At 40.6% G+C, this 24964-nt stretch overlaps 2 protein-coding genes across 7 annotated transcripts; both read left to right on the forward strand.

Moving 5' to 3' along the window:
• The first annotated feature begins 1883 nt into the window (after positions 1 to 1883).
• LOC121953457 (putative nuclear hormone receptor HR38) lies at positions 1884 to 8916 on the forward strand. Its single transcript, XM_042500580.2, has 7 exons — positions 1884 to 2033; positions 3613 to 4451; positions 4885 to 5014; positions 5254 to 5417; positions 6387 to 6589; positions 6692 to 6870; positions 6976 to 8916. The coding sequence occupies exons 2-7, from the start codon at positions 3615 to 3617 to the stop codon at positions 7236 to 7238; spliced, it is 1776 nt and encodes a 591-aa protein (XP_042356514.1). The 5' UTR covers positions 1884 to 2033; positions 3613 to 3614; the 3' UTR covers positions 7239 to 8916.
• An 11183-nt stretch (positions 8917 to 20099) lies between these two features.
• LOC121950917 (uncharacterized) lies at positions 20100 to 24138 on the forward strand. 6 transcript variants are annotated; one of them, XM_042497051.2, is made up of 5 exons: positions 20100 to 20254; positions 21185 to 21279; positions 22021 to 22149; positions 22688 to 23028; positions 23142 to 24138. In XM_042497051.2, exons 3-5 carry the CDS (start codon positions 22038 to 22040, stop codon positions 23316 to 23318), a joined length of 630 nt encoding a protein of 209 aa, XP_042352985.1. In that variant the 5' UTR covers positions 20100 to 20254; positions 21185 to 21279; positions 22021 to 22037; the 3' UTR covers positions 23319 to 24138. The 6 variants fall into 6 exon arrangements, with proteins under 6 accessions (XP_042352985.1, XP_042352992.1, XP_087940923.1 ...); XM_042497058.2 differs by having other exon boundaries at positions 20103 to 20254; positions 21182 to 21279; XM_088084797.1 differs by lacking the exon at positions 21185 to 21279 and having other exon boundaries at positions 20107 to 20254.
• Positions 24139 to 24964: the final 826 nt, after the last annotated feature.

Genomic DNA, 24964 nt, shown 5'->3' on the forward strand with positions numbered 1-24964 from the left:
TTACAGTTTATGACTTGGAAACTTAAAATTCTACAGTATACATATCAGTAGTGTTTAGTAAAGCATCCCAAAGGGTAAAATTGAACTTTAGTATGTTTAATTCTTAATCATGTAACCTGGCAGAATTGCTTAACGGAGACGTGCAGCATCTTTTGTCTTTGCTGCCTTTTTGTATTTGTGTGTGCTACATGTCAGCACGTGAGTGTTCTTGGATGACCGAACGAAAGCGATGGAAAGAATATACAAGTCTAGTCTGTTATTTTATATCCCGATTGCACAAAACAGAGCATCATGTTCAAATCCCTATAATTAAAATCCATTAACAAGCCGGTGTGTTCAGTGGCATCAGCTGCAGGTCTGTCCATCTTCAGAGAAACTCTAAATTGCTTCTCACCCCAAATGATCCCTCTCACTTTCTTCATACTTAAAAGAGAAACTAGATCACCCCCAAAGATCCCCCGAGAGGGCTCAAGTGTTTGAGTGTGCTGGTTTTTCTTCTTGTTGTGTGGCGAAGTGACGACCTAAGAGGTATTAGGTGATGCCTAAATTGATGTTGACAAATGGACACCTGCAGCTGTGGCCGTGAAATCCATAGTGCAAATTATCTGATGATGACTTCACGGTGTGAAATGGGTTGTGATTTAACGCCTCTTGAATTCAAAAAGTAAATAATTGTGTTTGGCATATTTTATAGGTCAGAGTGAAGATCTCTTAGTGCTCAGGGGAATAATTATGTTGAAAGTCAAAACAATGTCACCTCAGGTTCATTTTAGTAGCTGGCGCTGTTTAAAGTTTTCCATCATACCACATGATGAAGTTAAAATTTCCATTCATTTGATCTGGCTGATTTTTAATTTACTTTTAATTAATTTATTTTTATGATCATGTAACATGAGGGAAAGCTCCAAAGGAGTTATTAATTTTGCGTTGAGGTGAGACAGTTTTGTCAATAACTGTTTTCAGCATTAAGCATTAACTATTTCAACTTTGGCCAATGTGGAAAAGAAGTCCTTAGAGGGAAAGTCCAGATATTTTTTTAATATTTTAAGTGGGCTCATATGAGGTATATTCAATGTATAACCTACAGTAGATGGTGACCTGCATGCCGAAATATATATATATATATATATATATATATATATATATATATATATATATATATATATATATATATATATATATGTAGAGAGAGAGAGAGAGGTAGATAGATGTAGGCTAATATAACCATGTTCTGTGAAAAGTATATTTCTGTTTGACGTCCTAATTACATGGATCTATAATTAGGCTTAAGCAATACCTTTTCTTCCTGCTTCTTTTTAAAATAGGCTAGATGAATACATTATATATCGTTTTAGGTGCTTTTTTATTTGAAAGTGTCCTATGAGATCCTGTAATGTTGGACATTTTGGGTCTCTATGCATTTAGAGTACAAGCATAAAATCACGAAAAACATCAAGTGTTTACAATTTACCCTTTCTATCAAAACAAAAATCCTATTTTGGGTGGGTGGGTGGGTGGGGGGTATACAGGTGTTTCCTGGTCTGTCCTTTGAGAACACACCTCTCTGTTGTAAACGTTTGTATCATCTAAATTTCCACTCACAAGGCGTCTGCACCTCCAAACTCCGGCTATTTTTAGCAATTTTCATCCAGTAATAGCCCCACGTGAGCGCCGCTGTCGTTGTTGGTTTATATTTAGAACGCACGCTCCCTCGGCTCTTGCGTCAATGGAATCCCGTGCGTGCGTCACACGGAAGAACGTCTGTGTCGGGCTCGAAGCTGATTGGCTCGCGACCCGGAACGTTCCACCGCCCTGTTCACCATGTTTGGGCATTGACCCGCCTTTTTTTATCGACGCAGCCAAAATAAAACAAGAGTGTATGGAGCCTCCTGCGTTGGTCTGACCCAGTATGAGTGTGTGAAAGTGTGTTTGAATGAGTGTGTGTTCTGACAGCAGCTGGCAGAGGTGACATTCATCAGTTTCACTCGTTTGGAATAAATGAAAATCAAAATCCGGATATTTACATGAACCAGGTGAGTGAGAGGGAACTGTTTGTTTGCATGTTTCGATATTAACTTATTCTGGGGGTCACCATAATGCTAATGTTAGATTGTTATGCTGGTTTCAATGCTTCATTATAACTGTTTCCCCTAAACTCATAGACCAACGTTGAATTACTAAATGAAATACTTAAATTAGTTTGGAAGTAAAAGATGTCATATGTGCCTCAGCCTCACTCTTTGGGTAGCAGTCAGAGTTCAACACTCAGTTGCAAGTTTGTTAGGTAGCAGCATTTAATTAAAACTAATGAAGTCTAATACAAAATCCCTGCTAATGTTTAGTTTTGTTGATACTTTTTTAGTGAGGTGTTGATTTGACTAGGTTATCCTTACTGATAGAAATTGGGTGGACAACACATTACCATACCAGCAGCACAAACTACAATCTCCAAAAAGTTGTATCCGCACCACCCTGAAACAGTTTCATAGTATTTAGTTTTAGTGTACCTTACAAACTTTACCAGAGTATACTTTTATTATTGTGAGAAGTACCACTCTTGTTACATGATAAATAGTTGTTAAAATAGAGTATATTTTGTTATTAGTCACTCCTTTACTTCTATGCCTTATTAGTACTTTCCTAAAAGTTTTATCAGCTGTCTAGTCTACATTCTCAAGTTAATCGTTCAGAGCTTAGTATGCTTTCATCTTCTTGACCTTACATGATTTTACATGTATGTTTTACCCATGGTTCTATTACTGTTGCTATACGAGAAGACGTGGGCTATAGAGGGTATATTTATAGGACATAAAAAACACTATGGACACATGAGCAGTGTGGTCTCCCCATAAATCAAGCTTAATTGTAAGTTTCTGAATATAATTTAACAATAAGTTTAAACATTTTTTCAAGACAATCAGATGTGCTTCATCTTTGTATTGAAAAAGCCACAGAGAGTGGAAGTTTGTGCTTGTTGTTACATGCCCATTCACTTATCTATACACACACTACACACACATAAACAGGCTTTGCCACCTTTCCTATTTCAGCTGGCACTCAGCCCACCCTGAAATACAATCTGCAACACTCCCTGGTACAGTCCCTGCGAAAGAGGGTTGCCCTCCACTGAAGGAGGTTTTCGGAGCATTAACAGCCAGTAACACAATATCTGACGATATCTGATTGCTCCACTGGACCTCCCTGTGCATTTTCTGAAGAGGACTGATCTAGAGAAATGGCATGTTGGGGAAATGAGACCGTGTGCGTTCAAGGTGTTAATGTAGGCTACTGTTTGGATAGTTACAGAGGGTGGTTTCAAAAAAAGCTGACTTAGCAAATATCTAATTTACTGGGATGTCTGAACTGCATTGCATGGATTACTGTACCACATATGTTTAGACAGACAACTCCTGATCAGCACTAGTTTCCCCCAGTGATTTTACCTATTTATATTGTATTTACAGTGCTTTTACATATATATAAGCTTATTTTTGGAATTATCGAAACATTTGCGTAGATGTATGTGTAAATGCGCACCATATTTATTTTCCATGGACAAACACTGAGGTTTATTTTTTTGTCGATAATAATTGTTGCTGTCCTCTGTCCTAGCGATGCCCTGTGTACAAACCCAGTATGCATCTCTGCCCCATGATACCTACTTCAGCTCTGAGTTCTTGAATCCTGACCTCAGTGCCAAACTGGTGATGGACATCAGTGGCCAAAAGGACCAGCTGTCTACATCTTCGTTGCCCAGCATCAACACCTTGGTGGGAAATGGCTATGTGGGGGAGTTTGATACTTATTCCTGCAAGATTACCACCTCTCCTCCCGCCTCTACGGTTTCATTCAGCCACGCCGCAGTAGCTGAAAGCTCCTGCCCTCAGATGCAGAGCCAAGCCTTCAAGCTGGACGATCTCCAGGTGTACGGCTGCTACCCAGGCTCCTTTGCGTTGAGCTGCCTTGATGAAACTCTGTCGTCATGTGGCTCCGACTACTATGGCAGCCCGGTTTATGCCGCTGCTTCCCCTCCAACAACAGACTTTCAGGCCCAGTCTGCACCTGTCTGGGATTCCCCTTTCAGCCCCTACCCCTCCACCACCTCATCCTCTGTGGCTGATAAGGCCGCCATGGCTCAGCAGCTTTCCTTTTTCACCTTCAGCCCCACGCCAGACCAGCACTCTCCCCTGGGCCAGCATCAGGATGCTCAGCCAGGTCACAATGACCCTTTCTTCCTGCCTCCTCAGCAGCATGTCTCTCCACTTCATTGTCCCCCCATGTCACTGGAGCACGGATCCCTGGAGAGCTCCAGGCTAGTGGAGGGGACCATGACGTCTCCCAAAACCCACAATCCAGGATCCAGTGAGGGTCGTTGTGCAGTTTGTGGTGACAATGCATCCTGTCAGCACTATGGAGTGCGCACCTGTGAGGGCTGCAAAGGTTTTTTCAAGGTAAGCAGAATTTTGCAGTTTTAATCTTCTCAGTAGAGCCTGACTGATAAAAGGCTGGGACGCCATATTGGATGATAATAACGTATTGCAGATACATTGCTATCAGCCAATATGTCGAACAGTAGCAATAGTTTATTTTTTCAACTGTACAATGTACCACTAAATACATGTATTTATCACAGGACAAATTCAAGGGATCCCTAATTAAAACTGTCTTCTTTAGTTAAAATGCATTTGTTTAAAAAAGTCATTATTAGAATTTTTGAAATCTCAAATATAGATATCAGTATCAGATATCCGGTATTGATCAGACTATACTCCTGAGTTACTGAAGATAGTATGCAGATTTATTGTTGCGTTTTTGTCATTTACTTTCTTATATGTGTGCAGCTTTACGTATCCATAACAATATATTTCATTCCCCATTTGACAGCGAACTGTACAGAAAAATGCAAAGTATGTGTGCCTCGCCAATAAAGACTGTCCTGTGGACAAGAGGAGGAGAAACCGCTGCCAGTTCTGCCGTTTCCAGAAATGTCTTGCAGTGGGAATGGTCAAAGAAGGTAAAGCAGTGTCAGTGACTAATATATGACGACAAGAAAACCAGGGTTTGTAATGACAGTCTTGTGAAACCAAAGCTAGGAATGACAAGCATATGTAACCAGAGCCTCATAGTGCCAGCTGCAGAAAAAGAGAATCTAAAACGGCTACAGCAGATGTTTTTTTAAATTGCAGAGTGCAGCGTCAGCCATGTGACAGTCACAAACGTGTGCATCAAGTGCTCCTCTTTTCTGTCTCTCAGTTGTTCGCACAGACAGCCTCAAAGGTCGCCGTGGGCGTCTGCCGTCCAAGCCCAAAACTGTGGCTGAAGCTTCATCCACAACCTCCAGTGTTAACATCATAGCCTCTCTTGTCAGGGCTCATCTCGACTCAAACCCAACCATTGGGAAGCTTGACTACTCAGAGGTAAATCTCAAGACTTGCAGCAAATTCAGAGCACCTTTGTACCAATCAGATACATGCCATGTCTTAAATTGTATATTTGAGTCAGTACACTTACATGTAGTACACTACGTACATTATATACTTACTAGCATAGTTTGCAAATTTTGACATAATGTTGTCTCAAATCAATCAATCAATCAAACAAGGCACTGAACAGAAATGATGATCGTAAGGTCTGACAACCCTCTTCTCCCGCTCGGCGAATTGCAACTAAGTGCATATGAACAGCAACATTTGCTAAAACATATTAATGAAATGCATATATATATATATATGAATGGCTGATACTGACTGGCTCTATCACTAGCTGATCTACTGTGTTAATGACAGCCGCGGCATTTTGTGTATATTTACAGCTTGTCAAGCTGACTACAATTCTAATACTAAAATCCTAAATTAACAATTTAACAGGCATTACCACCACACGTAACTTATGCCTATAGACAGTATAGCTAATGGTGCAAAGCATGTGATGTCAATGCCAGATAATAAAATGTGTTGTTAGTTTTTGTGTTATTATTTTGTGGTACCATTTGTGGTACCATGTTACTACAGACTTAAACTGGCTCATATTCAACAGTAGTATAGTGAAAAATACACATGCATATTTGCACAATGCTTAGGTATTCACTGCAGTATTTGTCAGAAATTTCAAAGGTTTGAAATGGGTTTGTAGTCCTGCCCCACCAGTGAGGGTTAGACATGATATTTCACACTGACTGTTATTAATGCGCCGTGCCGTTACTCGTCATTCTCAGTGGGAACGCACTTGTGCATTCAAAATAGCAAGTTTAAGTACAGAAGTATCTGATTAGTGACAAAGCAACAGTTACGACCCATCAGGATGTGTAATGAAACAGCAAACAAGTGATTGAGGGTATTTGCAGTTATTTCTATTTGCATTAACCCTTTCTTTCTCTTCTTCCTCAGTACCAGGAGACAGTGGACAACTTGAAAGAAAAGGAGGATGCTGGTGACATCCAGCAGTTTTATGACCTGTTGACCGGTGCTTTGGATGTCATAAGAAATTGGGCTGAAACAATCCCAGGATTCACAGATTTCTGCACAGAAGACCAGGAGCTGCTCCTTGAATCTGCCTTTGTTGAACTCTTCATTCTGCGACTCGCATACAGGTCAGCGTCTTTACAGTTAAAAAAAAATGCCATGTTAACTTATATCTCAAAAGACTAATGTGCACCGTTCAACATGCTGATTGTACTATTGAAACTGTGCAGGTCAAATCCCGAGAAGAACAAGCTGATCTTCTGTAACGGTGTGGTCCTCCACCGGCTGCAGTGCGTCCGCAGTTTTGGTGACTGGATTGACTCCATCATGGATTTCTCCCAGAGCCTTCATCGCATGAACTTAGATGTCTCATTGTTCGCCTGCCTGGCAGCGTTAGTTATTATCACTGGTGAGAGCTTCTGTTTGATTGTCATTATAGGGAATCTCACTGAATTTAATTTGTTGTGTTTATATTCAGGACTGTGTTTCTCATGAGAACATCTTTTTCATCTAGATCGCCATGGCCTCAAAGAGCCCAAACGCGTGGAGGACTTTCAGAGTCATCTCATCACTTGTTTAAGGGAACATGTGAACGGAAATGGATCAGAACCGAGCCGGACCCAGCCCAACTATCTTTCTCGTCTTCTGGGCAAACTCCCTGAACTGAGGACTCTGTGCACACAGGGCCTGCAGCGCATCTTCTACCTGAAACTGGAGGACCTAGTCCCCCCTCCACCAATAGTGGAGAAAATCTTTATGGATACTCTGCCGTTCTGAATAAGCACAAGCACAAATGTGCCATTAGTAAAAACAATGGACACAAAGCACCTAAAGTGAACCTCTTTCTATCACACTGACTCATGTGCTGACAAATGTTTGACATTGTTCAAGATTATTTTTCTAACACAGTACCTGTGAGAGTAACACATAAACATCTATTTCAGTTCAATGAAACTGTCACAGACAGAACTGAGATGGTTTTAACAGTTCAGGACACAGTTTATATATATTTTTGTGTGCATTTGTAAAATGACTTTATTGCTGTGCTCAATGTGTGAATGTTGTCCTGCTATGCAGCTAGTAAGACATATTTGGGTAGAGGCAAAGCAGCGTTACATATTCAGCTTTTCCTAAAAACAAAAGAAACACACTAATCTCTTAAAAAGCATGTTTTTAAAGTTGCTTTGATCCCACTAAGAAGCTGAGATAGCTGATTATTTAGTAGAAAAAGGCAGACAGAATCACATATCTTGTTTCTCTAAAGAACTGTGGTGTCCTACTTTTCAATAGGGAAATATTTACTAAGTTCTTTGTATCACAAAAAGTAGTTTTAGTCCTAATTGTGTCCTGTGGAAGGTCTCGGACCAAAGTTAACTCTTATTTTGATACTACCACTTACAAACCTTATTGCCTTAACAAAATGCTAACAAAATGTTACGCCATAACTCCTGTGCTGCCATTTTGCAACATGGCTGTCTTGTAAAGGCTGTTGCTGGCAGGGTTCCTGTTGAATCACATGTCCCTGTGATGACATACTTTGTTGGATTTTAAAAACAAAAATGGACTTGCTGAATGAAAATGCGAAGTGCCTTATAAAGCCTCAGTTCTCAAACCATAAAAAGTGACACTAAGTGAATTTCCATTCCAAATATAACACACAGTGAGACCCAATTATTACAGACCTGAAATAATCTATTTTAATGTCACCTTCAAAATTCATTTCATATTTGAATATGATGTCAGGTCTGTGCCAGTTTTTGTTACAAAGTGCCTGAGGCATGTGATTGTCAACGCACTTTGACAAAGAGCATACAGTACTTGAAAGCACACTTCACAGTGCTAAACAGGGAAGACATCGAGTGATCACTGGGGCTTTAGGATCTACAAGAACTAAATCATGTTCCTGAGATGGGAAATTCAAAACAGAAGCGTCCCGTTTTAAATGAAGTCAAAGCACATTTCACGAGTCTCCCTGTACACAACAAATAGATATAGTCTACCCTAAATTATTTGTTTTTACCCATCAATGCTTAAAAATCCGTGTGCATAAGCAGACGTTTCATGTTTGGCATCCACTGGTTTCTTGTCTTTGGCTGCAAACACATAACCTTGCATGTGTCTGTAAAGCTCTCCTACTGTCTTCCACATTCTTCTGAGTTGTGCAGTTTTTATATGTTGGATTTGTTTTGTATTTTCATCTCAAAATGAACTAAAGAAATCTTAAGGAATCACAGTGACGTGATGAGAAGATGAGCAGCTAAGAGCACTTCAAACAGTGTGCAAACAATATGAATATTTTTCTCTCTCTGTATGTGTTTTGTTTGGGACATGTGTGTGTGAAATACTGCCAGGGCTTTCGTAAAATGGTGCAGAAGTGTTAAAAGCATAGACTCTTTATATACCGTCTATGGTTAAAAAACAGAGAATATTTGATATTAAATCTTTTTTGAAAATACATCACTGGCTGCCTTTGTTTAAATATAAGGAAATGGAGTGATATATATCCACGTGGCTTTTGTCAGATTACAGATTCTATGCTGTTTTACCAAAATTATCTTTTTCATCTGGTTCCTGTTGAGAGCAATGAGAATTTAAGTGCCAGTTCCTCGATACGTTTTTGTGTCAATTTATCATGGTGTATAATTCACAGGGTGTATATTTTACATCTGTGTTTAGAAGAATTGCCTTACAAAAAAGGATCAGGCTAACTATGTGCTATATTTTGTTGACAACAAATCACATGAAAAAATCAAATACAATAATAATAATATAATAACCTTGGTAGTCCCCTTGAAATTTTTCATTGGTCCAATATTTTGGCAAAATACCTGAAAAACTTAAGATGCCCCAGCTGCACTTTGTCTTTAATGCTAATTAACAAAATTAGCATGCTAATACACTTAACTAAGATGGCAAATACGTCAGCGTGTTAGCATTGTCAATGTGCACATGCTAGCATGCTGACATCAACATTTAGCTCAAAGTACCACTAGGCCTATGCCTAAAGCAGCTGTATGCGACATTCAGAACATTAATACAGCAACTACTACACACATGTGAAGATATAGCACATGTAATGGCAGTAATGGCATTCTGCACAGCCAATGAAATCACACTCACACAGTGTGTTGCAATCTGAGCTGCTTTGTTTTTTGTTGTGGTAGTCGGCCACTTTTGCACGTTACTGTTTGTGAGTTCCTGTGTGTGTGTTGTATTGTCTAGCTGTTTGCACTGCTCTGCACTGCACTTATACAGCGGTTAATTCTGATAATGCTACCCCAAACCAAAAAGGGGTCCTGGAAGCATATCACTGACCCTCCGGTTGCCCCCTAGGTTAACACCATTGACTGGTCAGCAGTGTTGCTGTTGTTAGCGCTGTTAATTGAGTTAGCATTGTTAGCTGCTTGCCACCAGTGCAGCCACCTCCATGTTGAGAACCAAGTGTAAACAATCCTGCCCGAGACTTTGAATAATAGATAGGCTATGCTCTGAATGTTGCATACAGCTCATGAGAGTTGTTATTCTACCATGGACTCGATTGTTATATGACTTCTGAAACTATCATGGCATCTAAAGAAGTCAATGGTATTACAAGTATCAGCAATATTGCAGAAAACTACAACAGGTCACGTGGGAAATCAGTATTTTGGTGCTTAAAAATATTGATATAAAATCCTCAAAAATGGAAAAAATGGACCTGACCATGTTTTGGTACAGCCTCACAGCCTGTTGTGGAATAGACCTTATCAGGCTTTGGCTACATAGTCAAACTTCTTAATAAAGATCAGTTTTGGGTCTTTTTGTGGAATTAACAGAAAAAAATAAAAATCAAATAAATAAATAATGGCCGCTCCCTTTGAGACAAGTTAAGAAAATGTCTCCCCGTCTGTTTGTGTAATGCAGGAAACAAAGACTCAGACTTCATTTAACACTGCACCCAGCGTGCTGAAGCTAGTTACATATTAATGATGTGATGAAAAGTGACCAAAAGCAGTCCTTCATCTCCTTTTCACTGTGTCTGTGTTGTTTTGTCACACATGGCGTTAACGTTGGCAACATCCCTGACCAAAGGGAAGATGACACCGTGCCACTCTCAGCCACGGCAGACTGCAACACCGACTGCATTCAGCCGCTCGACACCCGATCCTACTGTACACCACGTTCCGGTCATCTGGATTTTGGTGTTGGCAGACAGAGTGGAAAAAAGGGACAAGGGGAGAAAAGAGGAGGAGGCAATATGAAAGCTAGCTTGCATTGAGGTGTTCATTATGTTACAAAATGGCAAGCATGCTGCCCAAGTCAGATGTAATGGGAACAGCAGACGAGTACAGTTTCATAAGAAGGATTTAGATGAATGCAGCAGCTCAGTGAGTCCTTCTCTTTCCAACTAAAACCTTTATTTAATCAGAACCATCGACTGTGTTAATCCTGTTTGACTTTCAGTGTGACTTATCATTCTTTGTGAGCATGTATCCATGACATGTGTAACCTCCTCTAACTGCCCAAACTCAAACTCAAAATACACCCCCTTGCCAATATATCTCATGTTTGAGGTCGCTGTGCATCTTGACACCATCTTTTCCAAAATTGGAAATGTACCATCTGGAGCTGCCATTGACCCCTTAACTTTTGACCTGTACTCTGACATGCAACACTCTGCATTCAGGACAAACTGAAGCCTTACACCCTGCACCATGAGACATTATGTTCTGACCAGTACCATGTGGCTCACTTGTCATGGTTATTTGTTACATGAACATGCCGATCTCCATGTTTTATTCCTCTGTACGACCTCCAACTGGACAGGCACATTGAAATATTTGCTGTATCATTACAGAACATCATGCTGGGCAAGATCAGACATACACTGCTTAGATTACAAAAAAAGCCTTGGGCTTCAGCCTATTTCTTTTTTAGAAATTGACTGAGAAAAAACTGTGTGAAATAATTGAATTAAATAAATTAAATAATTAATTCATTCAGTCATTCATAACCACTGGTTGAATGAATAGTATACTATTTCTCAAGCAGCCAACTGTACTTAAGCACTATTTGGAGACATTTTTTTTTTACTAGAGTATGTCACCTTCCTTTGTACTTGAATGTTACCACACTTTAGAAGCAAATGTTTCACTTTTTACTCCATGACGTAGAAACAAGTTACTTTGCAGAATTAGCTTTTTGAAAACACCATTAATGCGTCAGTAACAGCACCGAAGTCTACAGCATATCAGCAGTTCTGTGAGGCTTTACTTAGACAAAATAGTGCTTTGAGCGACTGTAAATGCCAATACTGTCATGAGTTGCAGAGCAGGTGGATGCAAATGCAGAAGACAGCAGGCAACAGGAACTCAAAAGATCACGTTCAAGGAAACAAGGAAACTTCAAGGAAACAAGGAAACTTCAAGGAAACAGCAAATAAACATCACACAATCAAATAAAGGCTCAACAAAGAGTGAACCGAAAACCAGAACTTAATACAAGTTAGCCTGACGAGGGAATGAAGTGCAGGTGGAGGAAAATGGTGGAGAAGCTCAGGTGAGGGGAATAAGATAATGAGGCAGAGGAACAGGCACGGAGCTGATTGGGAAAAAACTGAGGAGCAGGGAAGGACTAATGAGGCTGATGCAGAGCAGGTGTGTAGCTGGGTGAATGAGGAAAAAGCAGCACAGGACATCAGGAGGGAAAAACACAGTAAACTGAAATCCAAAAACACAATAAAACACAATAATTTTAATAATAAGCCGACCAAGTGAAGACAAAGACAGACCAACTACTGAGGGAAACTTCAGTGAGTCTTAAACAGAAAATTGGTTCAGTCTACCCAAAAGTCTTAAAGATTCAGGACACAGCAAACTGTGAGAAATACATATCAGCATGCATGTTTGGAGTACCCATTCACCAGCATAGTTTTCCATGTTAACATGCTCAAATTAATAGTAAACATAAAGTACAACACCAATAAGATCAAATTGAAGAAGTCAAGGGATCATCAAGGTTATTATTCTCTATCTTGACGTGGGCATCAATGTGTGAACCAAATTTAATTGTTATCTATCCAATAGTTGTTGATGCATTTTATTCAAAAACCAAAGTTTGAATGTAATAATGGTGCCGGGAAAAGTCAGAGGATCTCACTGTCATTGGGATTCAGAGACAGACTCACGCAGCTACCTAACATAGCATAAGTGGATCCAAGTTGGATACAATAGGAGATGAGGATGTGGGGTGTGAAGGTGCCAGGTCAACAGAAATGTGTAGGGCCCCAAAGTAAGCCAGGATAAAAACAGATGGGTTTGCTAATTCTGCTCCGTTATTTTCTTGGCTCTTTCATGGTGGTGCTGAGACAATTCTTGGGGGGTACGTAGCCTAACCAAGCCTTACCCTGCCCATGTCCATGCATGTGGGATTAATCCCCTGGGAACAACATCTATAGAGACGTGCCGCCAGCATGGCTAAGAATAATCCAACAAAATGCTATATTACAGAATAAAAACTTGTACTACTTTTACTTTTACTCAAGTAAAATTTTAAATGTCTAACCATTACTTGGTGTAAGACCACTGCTGACATCTGCTGACATTTGAATGTGTTGCCAGAATAAAGTTTACACTGGTATAAATGAAAGGGGCTCATTTGGGGAACCAACATCATTTCTCACAATCCCTTTCTTTAGCATATTTTCAACGAATTCAGCAAGAAAGTAGTCAGAATCGAACATATTGGCCTGTCACAAAGACGTGTAAGTGAGTGTGTGTGTGCGTGAGAGAGACAGAGAAAGAAAGTAGCTCACTGTTGGAGAGGATATTGTTCCAGCGGGAGGAAAGCTAATAGGTTTGTTTGTGAGGATACTGCACCTGTCATTTATTGATGGATTGAGCTGTAAATAACTTTGTGAAGCTGTTTAGTGCTCTGTGGGGGCTTCTGTGTTTCCTCCTCCACTATTCCTGTTCTTCTTTATGTTTTTATGCACACCCACATACACACAGGTGCACATAAGATTCCTCAGATATTTATCCTATTCATTTCCAGAGCATCTTAGCACAATGATGAATCCCCCAATAAGACAAAAACAAGGGCATCTAAGGGAAGTTGGCATGATAATTCAATTCCTGTGATGACCACAGAGTCTCTCATGTTCATCCAGACACACATTCATTTGCACACATACTGTGTATCTGTGCAACAGTTCTTGCATGTGTGTGGGTGTGCTGTTGAGTGTGGAAAACCCTCTGTGAGTGTATTTATAGCAGGCCATTGTTGAGCCCATAGAAACCTCTGTAATCGGATCTTGTTTCTTTCACTAAGGGAGTCCGGTGATAAATGAGTTGGCAGACGTCATTGCTCATGCCATCCCTGTGATAACCCTGCGCCCCACATCACCATCTTAAGCTTTTAGTCTCTGCTGGATTAAATTAATAAGTGAATGGTGAGCCGGCTGAATTACCATTCTGAAGTGTGTAAAAGAAGGGGATGGTGGAAACCTCTTTGCTCAGTGGACATCTTATGGATGTCTTCGTTGTGTCCTTGGGTATAAGTTTCATTAAGTGGCCACTCAGTGGTGGACTTCAAAGACGGATAACATGCTTCAAAGCTATGACGCCTAAAATTTTGATTATGCTGTTTTTATCTTTAAAGAAATGTTGGAAAAAAAGATTTTAGATTTCATCAGTAAACATATTGTTATGTTTCATAAACAATATGTACAATGACATTAAGTTCCTTTTTTTTCTGTTTGCTGTGAGTTTTTTAAAAGCAAACAGAGAGAAAAACAATGTTTGGAACAACACAGGTTAAAGAAAGACAGAAACACTGAGTGCAAACAGATCACAGACTGTTCTATTTCACAAACGGTAAGCTTTCTAACTCTACACTTGTAAAAACTTGATTAATAAGATGTAGCGATGCTGCTGGAGAAGCCAAGTTAACAATAAAAGTGTGTGAGTGTGAGTGTGAGTGTGAGTGTGAGTGCGTGTGCATGTGCGTGTGTGTGCATGAGTGCGTATGTGTGTGTCTCACTATGTTGGAAACTTCTCTCTGCTCAGCCGGAGAATATGAGAATATGAGAATGTTACAATTATAAAACAAGATTGACAGGATGGATAGTGTTGCACTGGCAGATGACAGTTCTTGGCATCGTGCCCAGAAGTTATTCACAGCAAAAGCCCCCCCCCCACACACACACACACACACACACAAACACACTTCAGTCGAGTCCCAACACAGGGATCAAGTGCAAAGGGATGGCGCTAAAGGAGGGGGGCTGGTGGACAAGGCGTGGTGTGTGTGTGTGTGTGTGTGTGACTATGTGTGTGACTGTGTGTGTGTGTGTGTGTGGAGGGAGAGGTTCAAGGTCGGAGCAAATACATGGTGCAAACCACCAACTCGTGCAGACTGTTAGTATAGGGTACAACATGAATATAAATAACTGCATCAATCACCAATTCACTCTCTGATTGCTTAAAATTGGTGTAGGTGAAGCCTCTAACTCTTACTCTTTATAACCATGAAGAGAAGTAACTTTTAAGAGTTTTGGACACCTGCATCTCATTAAGAGCTGTGGGTGTGATAAAGCAACATACATGTCCTTGGAAACCCGAGGAGCAGTTAAAAATAGGAATTAACATATGCACTCTTATACATTGTAAAGATGAAGTGCTGTCTGTACTGTATGGGTGTCATTACTTTTGAATGATACATTTGTTAGAGCAGCTGTAGTTCAGGAGGTAGAGTAGATCATCCACTAATCGGAACATCAGTGATTTGATCTCCGACTCCTCCAGTCCACATCTCCACGGGTCCTTCAGTCCGCGTGTTGAAGTGCCCTTGGGGCCAGAATCTAAGTCCCAAATTGCTGAATGCTGTGCAATCAGTTTGCGTGTGGGTATGAGGTGGCACATTGTAAGGTAGCCTCGGCCACAAGTGTTATCAATGTGTGTATAAATGTGTCATGTAGTGTAAAAGCCCCATGGAAGACTTCTCACACATGCAAGTTCAAGTTGGCAACTTATTTTGGCTTAAAACATTAAGATGCGTTTATTTGTCTTTGACATTGTCTTATCCTCCTATACCCTGGTCCCCTCATGGCACAGGGGTCCAATAGCCAGACCTGGGAGGGGAGCTGGACCGGGCCTTGACCCATGGGCCTTGGCCAGGCACAGAAAAAAATAGAACACCAGCACTCATATAAAACATCACTTGTTTATTTTGGGCAAAAATAGACACGGATGCATTTCATAGAGCCATCATCAACATGACCTCAGCCAGGTGCAGCCTAAAGCATCTACGTGAACCCAATAACCTGTGGGCCCACCACTTGCAGAGATAGGCATAGGGGACAGGTGGAGTGTACATTAGGTGGCAGGCAAAGACAAGGACCTAGGCATGCTGACATGGAATGTCACCTCTCTGGCAGGGAAGGAACTTGAGCTGGTATAAGAGGTGGAGCAGTGCATCTAGATATAGTTGGCACACCTCTAGGCAACGCACCTGTTCTTGAACCAAACTCCTTGTGATGGGCTAGAGTCACACCTTTTCTGGAGATGCCCAGGGTGAGATGCATCGGATGAGTGTGGTGATACTAACACGTCCTTGGCTGGGTGCCGCTCTGTTGGAGTTCTCTGCAGGGAACAAGAGGGTTGCCTTTATGCAACTGCCACTAGCTGGGGGGAAGCCTCTGGCTATTGTTTGCGCTTATGCACCAAAACACAGTTCAGAGTACTGCCCTTGTTGGACTCTTTGGGTGGCATACTGGAAGGAATGCTGCTTGTAGTCATCCTGGGGGTCTTTAGTGCTTGTGAGGGCCAGGACAGTAACATGTAGTGAGGATGAACTGAGAAAATCTGGCTAAGGCCACTGTCTGCAAGGACTTCAAGAATTTCTCATGCATCCTAGAGGACATTTGGGACATGGACGCTGACTGGAGCATGTTCAGGACCTCCACTGCCGAAGCTGCTGCCTCAACATCTGAGGCAGCCGTCTTCACAGTGGAGCCCACTCTGCCAGCAGAGTCCGAAGACTTGGTGGATCCTCATCCATAACCCTGGCAGAAGTCTCTGAGATAGTAACAAAGCTCCTCAGTGACAAGGCATAGGTGTGTATGAAATTCCTCCCTGAGCAACTTAAGGCTCTGGATACTGTTGGGCTGGGACTGGCAGACCAAGGTAGTGGTTCCAATTTTTAAGAAAAGAGGGCCATGGGATGTAATCCACAATTTGAGAACTATACTGCTCAGTGAAAGTTTATTCCAGGGTACTGGAAAGAAGGCTCCTACCAACTGACAAAACAGATTCAAAGGAGCAATGTGGATTCTGTTGTGGCCATTAAAGAGTTGAGCAGCTCTTCATCCTTGCAGGGCTGCCGGAGGGATCATGGGATTTTCCCTGTCCAGTCTAGATGGCTTAAGGCATTGTCCCCCTGGGAAGTCCTGTGGGGTGCATGGCGGGAGTAAAGGATACCAGAGCCATTGCTACGAGCCATCTGGTCCTAGTATAACCAATTAGAGCTGTGTCGGGCATACATGAAGTACCCATTTTAGGTGGGTTTGGGTCCCTTCAAGGGTACTCCCAGGTCACAAATTCTGTTTGTGATATTCATGAACAGGATCTAAAGGTGCAGCCGGGGGAGGAAAAAGTGTCTGAATTGGGAACCTCAGAACTGAATCTTTGCTTTTTTCAGGCGATGTGGTTCTGATGTCTTAATCAGACAGTGACCTCCAGTGACAGTTTGCAGCCAGGTGTGAAGTGGTTGGGATGAAAGTCACTTCCTCCTAATCTGAGTCATGCTTCTCTGATGGAAAATGGTTGATTGCTTACTCTAGGATCGGAGAGAGTTACTGCCCCAAGAGAAGGAGTCTAAGTATCTGGGGTTCTTGTACATGACTGACAGTAAAAGGGAACATCAGATGGATAGGCAGATTAGTGTGGCATCAGAAGTCCTACTTGTGCTGCTCTGTTCCTCCTGGTAGCCTCTCTTTAGAGGTTTCCGATGTTTGATCAATATATATGTATCTAAATTACCTAGTTGTCCTCTTGTTCACCACAGTCTTATTTTTTGACACAATACCTGCATCTAAGGGCAGCATGGTGGTGCTGTCGTTAGCACTGTCGCCTCACAGCAAGTGGGTGCCAGGTGTGAACCTGGGTTGGGACATGGTTCAGACCTTGGGTGACATGCAGGTTAGGTTAACTGGTGACAATAAATTGGCAGTAGGTGTGAATGTGAGCGTGAATGGTTGTCTGTCTCTATGTGTCAGCCCAGCGATAGTCTGGTGACCTGTCCAGGGCGTATCCTGCCTCTTGCCAAATGACAGCTGCGATAGGCTCCAGCCCCTCTCATGACCCTTAAAAGGAGAAGCAGTGAGGTGATGAGTGAATGAATGGATGAATATCTGTGTTTAGGTTAGCTAGCACTGTAAGATTTTTTAGTATTTTGAACCTGCATTCTGATTTATACAACAAAATGAAACAGTAAATCATGGGTTATATTATAAAAGTGTTACTATACAGTTCAAATCAATGCAGCTCTAACTTGGCATAATGACTCACCAGATCAGGAAGCAGATAAAACAACACAAGATGATAAAGAGATAAGCAAATGCTGCATATTAGCAGCTGTTTTTCTGCCAAAAATAAGGCATGGACCTAAATGGATCCTCTTGAAGAGAGGATACTTGACAAAGACATGACTTATTAGAGAAATGAAGGCAGCCCCTCCCTCACACAGAGTTACATAACCAATCTGAAGCAAAGGAAGCTGGCAACCCTCTAAGATCACAAGGTGCTGGCTGTGAACTCAGCTGTCAGGGGCTGACACTGAGGGCAAAAACTGCTGCTCCTCATAAGTGGATGAACAACACTGAAGGCAGTCTGCCACCCACAGGACTCTGCTGACTTAATGTTAAGCCTATTTTTAAATCAATATCAGACAAACGCAACACATGACAGAGCACCCAAAATGCCACACACGCACATACAGTAAATACCCCCTGGGGAAACGAGACTAAACATGACTAAACATTTTCAAGGAGAGCTCTCATGACAGTGGCTTTGAGTGAATTATCTCAACAACTATTTAAAGCGGAAACAGACAAATTTTACCCACCACCACCACCACCACCACCAAGTGTATCCAAGGAGTATTATTGTTAGCGTTGCTGTAGCAAAGACAACTGGATCCCTTGTGATCCACAGTTACTTCTGTTTTTCCATTGTCCGCCATTTCTGCTCCTGGGAATATAAGTGCAAAGAACTTAGATTGTTACTGTTTTGGTAATTGGGGATAACTACTGATAACTATCATGGAAAACAAAAGTGCTTCACTTTTCCTGTTTTGGTTGCCCAGTAAGCTCATTTGTGCTATGAATAAAGCTTTCATTTTCCTAGAAGAATGTAATGAGTGGCAGGCAGAACTGAAGAGAAAGCAAATCTAAATGCAGATGGTGTCACCATTGTACAGCCATTTTGTGATCAACATGTGATAAGTTAAAGCAAAAGGGTGTCTTTTTCCACTTATTTCCACTTAGTGAATAGCCATGCAATCTGACACACACATTCCCTCAAGATTAATTATAATTTGGTGATCCCTTAATTGCTGATGGCTCATCTAGTGTTTGTCCAATACTTTGTTCCATAATCAGCACAAAAAACCCAACTTATGTCTGTATCAACCATTGCGATGATCAAGTGATCTATATTTTTCAGGTGGGAGGGGTTACGGTCCCTCTCAACAATTTATATTTATTTTACAACATGGTAATTGCAGACAGAGTATTAGAGCATTTATAGATTTTTTTTTAATCTAACATAGAACCAAACAGACACACAAAAAATGCAGACTGTATTTTTGCCCAAACAGATTTATTTTGTTTTATTTACCAGCAGTGTGGAAATGGAAGGTTAACCTTCATGAGAGGAAGTTGAATTTCCAAAAACAAATCTCACTGAACAATATACTGTCAGAATAAAATATACATAATCCGAAATATATAGAACAGACCTTTTTAAAGAGTGTGAGGCTGGGTTTGGGGAATCTGGACTCATGACCTTAGTGTTTTCTCATGTCGTTGTTTCTTAAGCAGCACTGATGTGTGGACGATGAAGAAACCTCCGCTGACACTGACTTAGTTGCATAAGAATCAATTTATTACAACAAAGTTCAGCATCCACCAGGCACCATGGTCTGCTTGGGAGAAGATTCGGGACCAATGTGAATCTCTCTCTCTTACAGCTCATGCATGTGTCTTATATAGGTACAAGTATCTACACATTTATCAGTAAACATTCCTTCACCTATTGTGTTCAACCACAAAAACCCCAAGGGGACACATTCCATGTAATTTAAGCCTGGTGTCCGTACTCCAGACATCAGACCCAAGGTCTAACCATCCCTTAACCTCTGATCTCAAGATAAGACCCATATAAACAGAGCATAATACACCTCACTCAACATTATCATTAAAAACAAAGATTAAATAGCCAGTCTTTAGTGATTATATTTTGTTTGGGTAATTTATCTAACAACTCCCTCTGGTGCTTATCCGATGTTACGTGCACAATCTAAAGTCCTTTTATTATAGCTTTTACTGCATGCCCACGAAAGGGTATACCTTTTATTTTGGAGGTAGTTTAACAGGAAGTAATATTTTGGCAGGTTTTTCTGGGTGTGCCGCAGGTGAAGTCGTGTTTAGGGTTGGGATAGAGACGTCATCATGGTAAAAATGTTGGCCAGTCCGACAGAAGATTTGTCATCAGCTGCGTCTGCACTTCCTGTTGAGAATGATCGATCAACAAAGGGTGAGTTAAATGTACTTTTCATATGGTGATTCACACGAGAAAAGAAGCAGAATCCGAAACGAACTTCCGCTGGAGTTCCGCATTTTTCGTGTGAAACTGAGCAAACAAGTGACACTTAATTTCCACACTGCAGAGACTATGACACAGTTCTGACGCGTCATGAGACTAGAAAGTTTAACGTTTTAAAGCTGATTTTGTACTATTGCTCTGCAATGTATTTACAAAAAGTTTTGAAAAACAATAGAGATAAATTCATACAGGCCACTCTGTCTATCTATCTATCTATCTACATATATGTATATGTGTATGTATATGTATGTATGTATGTATGTATTATGTTGTCATGTAACATGTATTATGTTGTATACATTTTTATAAAATCCACTTTATACCTTTAACATACAAAGTAACACACATTTTATGGAGAGTATTGTTGTTGCTGTCTACTTTTAGAGGTAGGCTGTTCTGAAGGCAGTAACTTGGATGACAAACAGGAAACACCTTGTTTATTTTGCCCGTCTATCCTCTATTTTTCTCTGACACTCCTCATTAAAACCATGTAAATACAAAGTTGGAGCGACATTGTGGGCAGTTGAATATTTTAAAATCTTGAAAAAGTAATAGCACAGTCCCTTCTTTAAGTCTGAAAAATACTCTGCAGACTCTCATGTTACAGTTGAACAGATTGATGGCAAGGTTCTTTTTTTATACTAACAGAGTTACACTTCCCTGTTTTCAAGTGTTACTTCCTTGTGTTCAACATTTGAGAGGAGCATTTCAGAGAAACTGACTTGTCATGCAGTCAGTGTGGTTGGGAAGGCCTCTGGAGAATAGATTTCACTGAATCAAATCAGTTATTTGGGTTGCGTGAATATACTTTGAGTCTGGATTTACACACTGAGACGGTGTCTGATTCTCTGAATAAAGCAGGAGGCCTGCTAGAGATGAGGGGTGACTGAACACAGCTGGAAGAAATAACGAGGAGTCCTGAATTCTCTGAGGAGCGACAGATGAGCTTATAAAGGGTAAATAAATCTGTGATAATATACAGTACAATGTACTGTGTGTTAGAGGTAGAGGTTGGAAATCACTTAGCATTGAATTAGAATAAAGAAACCAAGACCAGGGCATTAGGGTTTTAATAGGCCTTAGGAAAAGTCAGATGAGTCTTGGTTGGTTTATTGTAAAAGAAAATGCATATAATTCAGGATCAAACTGCCCAAACTGCCATTTTTGTAAGTTTCTGTGTATTTTGTCAATTTGAGGAAATCATACACATTGTGGATAGTTTATATGGCTTTGATGAAAGGAATTACACCTTATGAATAAATAAATAAATAAATAAAAATTTAAAAAATGTGTGTGTATATATATATATATATATATATATATATGTTTATTTTTTTATAACTGATTTATTCAAATAACCGGTTAAATCAAATATGAAAAATAAACAAAGTAAACAAAGTAAGTGAATGGAGACCTTATTTTTTAGTATAATATGGGTATATTTATATTTATGCATAATGTTTTAATGTTGTGTTGCAAATTTAAGGAAAAACCTGAGTTAATGTGCGCGGGCAAACAACAGCTGCATACAGCATGTTAGTATATGGACATTAGCATTCAACTCAAAGCTCTGCTGTATCTGAATGCAGCCTCACAGAGCCGCCTGAATGGCTGTTCACTCTTGTTCCTAATATGTCACCATCTGTGTATGCTGAGTGCATATTGAAAATGTAATTTCCTCTGTTTACTGTTTTCAGATCTCTGAGCTGGTAAGATGGAGGAAGCATACAGTGAACTGTACGAGCAGTTTCTTCGCCTACGGTCACTTTGCCTGAGACAGGCAGCTCTGCTACATCAACTGACAACAGCTCTGCAGAAACAGCAAGGTTCATATATGACTTATTGTAATTCCAGTGCACATTAATGTGTCAGTCGTGATTCACTTCAAGGGTAACTTCAGTAACTAACGCAGACAACAACAATTTTTGAAACTGAGGGTGTGTACCAAATTGCATACTTATTCTTTTTCCTTTTAGTGGGTACTATGGCTTCCCTTACATAATATGTAGTGCTGCACACAATCAGGACATATACAACTTCTTCATAACACTGCACTTTGAACTTTCACCCTCTCGCTCATTTATCTGTTACCATGGAGATCAAATAAAAGGCCATTCGCGGAGCTCCTTAGAGACGGAGATCAACCTGGAGAGCTCTGCTGTTCATTTGCAATTTATATAGTTTAACCCTTCAATTATACAACTTTTTAAACTGCAGCCTGTTTTGCGGCAGCAGCGCTCTCTCTCAATACTGTACCAATTTCAAAAATTGTTGTCTCTTTTAGGCACTTTGAGACAAAAACATGCGAAAATAAAATCCTGGGTAAAAAATATTGAGGTTTCCCTTTTACACATCTGTCCGCAGGTGCCACTCTTCCTAATGGAGATTTAAGTGATATGACATCTATCTCCATCCAGTGTACCCAAGAAATCCCTGTATCTCTCCATGAAGAGCCTCAACCACTAACAGCCACAGCGCTCAACCCACAGTGTGGCATCAATCGCCTCTCTAGAAACGTGGGGACTTTTTCTGATCTCCTCGCTGAAGATATGTCTAAGCTGTGTGTGGAAGGGGCTCGTCAGAGGAAAGAAGATGGGGCGGTGGAGCAAACGGTGGTTCCCCTGTTAAGCCTTGACATCACAAGGTGTCAAGGAGCCTCTTCCAGTGTCTCAAATAATCCGAGGATGGAAGATCACACAGTTGGTGTAGGTGTCTTTACTAAGTCCCATCTGTGGTGGTCAGGGGTGCTCTATTTTCTATGCTTGGATTTTTTTTTAACTTCTGAAAAAAAAAAACTATCTTGTCCTCTCTGTGTCAGAAGCCTGTGACAGACAGTCCCTGCCATGCTGGACACTTCCCGAGTCAGTCTGATGGGTTGCTGATGTCAGACGTGGCACTGCAGTCTCACGTGTGTGACTTCTGCCAGGCAGTTTTCCCCGGAGACTCAACCACCAGAGGAGAGTTCCTGCGACACCTTTACACCCACGTCACCTAGACTGATCTGTCTTTTCCTCCTGACACATGAGCGATATTTTACATGACATGCAGTGATTGAGGAGGTGTAACTCAGTTAACCTGATGTCTGGAAACAGCATTTAAATCCACCTGCGCTTCATATTGTTAGCTATCTGCTTATGGATGAACTGGGCAGATGCTGGAAACTGTTTCTCTGTTTCCGACTGTTTCTGAGTTGTAAAATGAAGGATGGGAATTTTTCAAGAGATTGTATTTGTAAAGGCTCAGTTTACCTACATTAAAACCAACACATCCACAGTAATTGTATTTAGCGGTGGGTTTATGTGTGCAGGTATTGGCATATCCATCCCCATACTTTTCTGTATCACTTTGTATAAGTCAGTTTTTTCATTACAACATAATGTCAACCTAACCCAAACCGAACTGGGGCAGATTGCACCCTATGATGTGCTTTTACTCTTATAGTTTCGCCTGAGATCTTATGATTCATCATAAAGGCATCCTTACTTTATGTACCCTGACTGTGATCCCCCCCAGCTGCTTTAATGTAGCCTTTAGCCAATCCCTGTGTTTTCCTCCTCTTCCCTGTCCACCTCCCCCAGCTGTGTGTTCTCCTAATTACTTCCCTGTGTATATGTAACGTGTTGTCGTCTGTGATCCTGCACTGTTGTCCTGCCTGTTATTTCCACCGTCGGTGTTCCAGTCTTCAGCCGAGGTCTTCCTTTATCTTCAGTGGTTTGAGATTTTTATTCAATTTTTTTATTTGTACTTTGTGTTTTTGTTGCTTGCTTGTTTTTTTGGACATCTCTATTGACAATAAAGCTTGCGTTTTGTTTTTATACCTGCCTGCCCTTTTTTCTGCATTTGGGCCCTCATCTGAACTCCTTGTGACACTCAACACTCATGGTATCATTGTTTAATAGACATAACGTTGTGCAATTAACTTTGTAAAAAGTAGGAAAAAAAACAAAGCTTCTGTATTTCCACTTTAATTATGGCAAACTTGGATAAGAAAAAATATTGATTGATTGAATCTGATTAAGTTTAATATTTAAAACTTTTTTCTAACACAGGCAAATAGGCGTTGCAGACACTTTAAGCTTTCAGAAAAAAAAACAAACTTTGCCCACATCTGAATGCTTGTCTGGATGATCCCAAAAACTTTTTTCAAAGATCTAAATGTAGATTATCAGACTTCCTAATTTCAATAATAGTCTTCCTGTCTCTTTTGAGGGTTTGCTGTCAGGCATCAAACTGATCAGCTGTCTGCTGCTCAGCTCTGTGTTACCAAGGAATGAGTGTCTGCTAAGAATAGACTCAAAGATTTAACACCCTAATTAGTGGCGCTGACAGCTGATTGATGGTGATGGCTCTCTTCATCTGCTGCCACACTGAGTGTTGCTCTCATAATTGCAGCAACAGTTAGGAAAACTTGGATATTATTGCTCTTGATCAATCAACCTGGTAAAAGCTACTTTTTTTAAACATTGTAACCATCACATAACATGTTTCCAGGTGTCTCTGAAATTGGACCAATGATGGGAGAGGTGTAATTCAATGACAAGACTCAAGAAGATATGAGGTGGCAAAAAAAAGGGAAATTCATCTCTTTTTTAAAATTTTTTTCAGTGAAATGACTTTTTTCAACGTCTTGACATTGGCCAA

This window comes from Plectropomus leopardus, chromosome 2 (genome assembly GCF_026936395.1).
Source record: "Plectropomus leopardus strain MGB_pleo_1.0 chromosome 2, ASM2693639v1, whole genome shotgun sequence".
In the NCBI taxonomy this organism is placed as follows: domain Eukaryota; kingdom Metazoa; phylum Chordata; class Actinopteri; order Perciformes; family Serranidae; genus Plectropomus; species Plectropomus leopardus.

Coding starts and splice junctions, on each gene's coding strand:
- LOC121953457 (XM_042500580.2), top strand. CDS start 3,615: ATGCCCTGTGTACAAACCCAGTATGCATCTCTGCCCCATGATACCTAC. Junction 5,015..5,253: donor AGTGGGAATGGTCAAAGAAG/GTAAAGCAGTGT, acceptor TCTGTCTCTCAG/TTGTTCGCACAGACAGCCTC. Junction 6,871..6,975: donor AGCGTTAGTTATTATCACTG/GTGAGAGCTTCT, acceptor TTTTTCATCTAG/ATCGCCATGGCCTCAAAGAG.
- LOC121950917 (XM_042497051.2), top strand. CDS start 22,038: ATGGAGGAAGCATACAGTGAACTGTACGAGCAGTTTCTTCGCCTACGG. Junction 22,150..22,687: donor AGCTCTGCAGAAACAGCAAG/GTTCATATATGA, acceptor ATCTGTCCGCAG/GTGCCACTCTTCCTAATGGA. Junction 23,029..23,141: donor TGGAAGATCACACAGTTGGT/GTAGGTGTCTTT, acceptor TCTCTGTGTCAG/AAGCCTGTGACAGACAGTCC.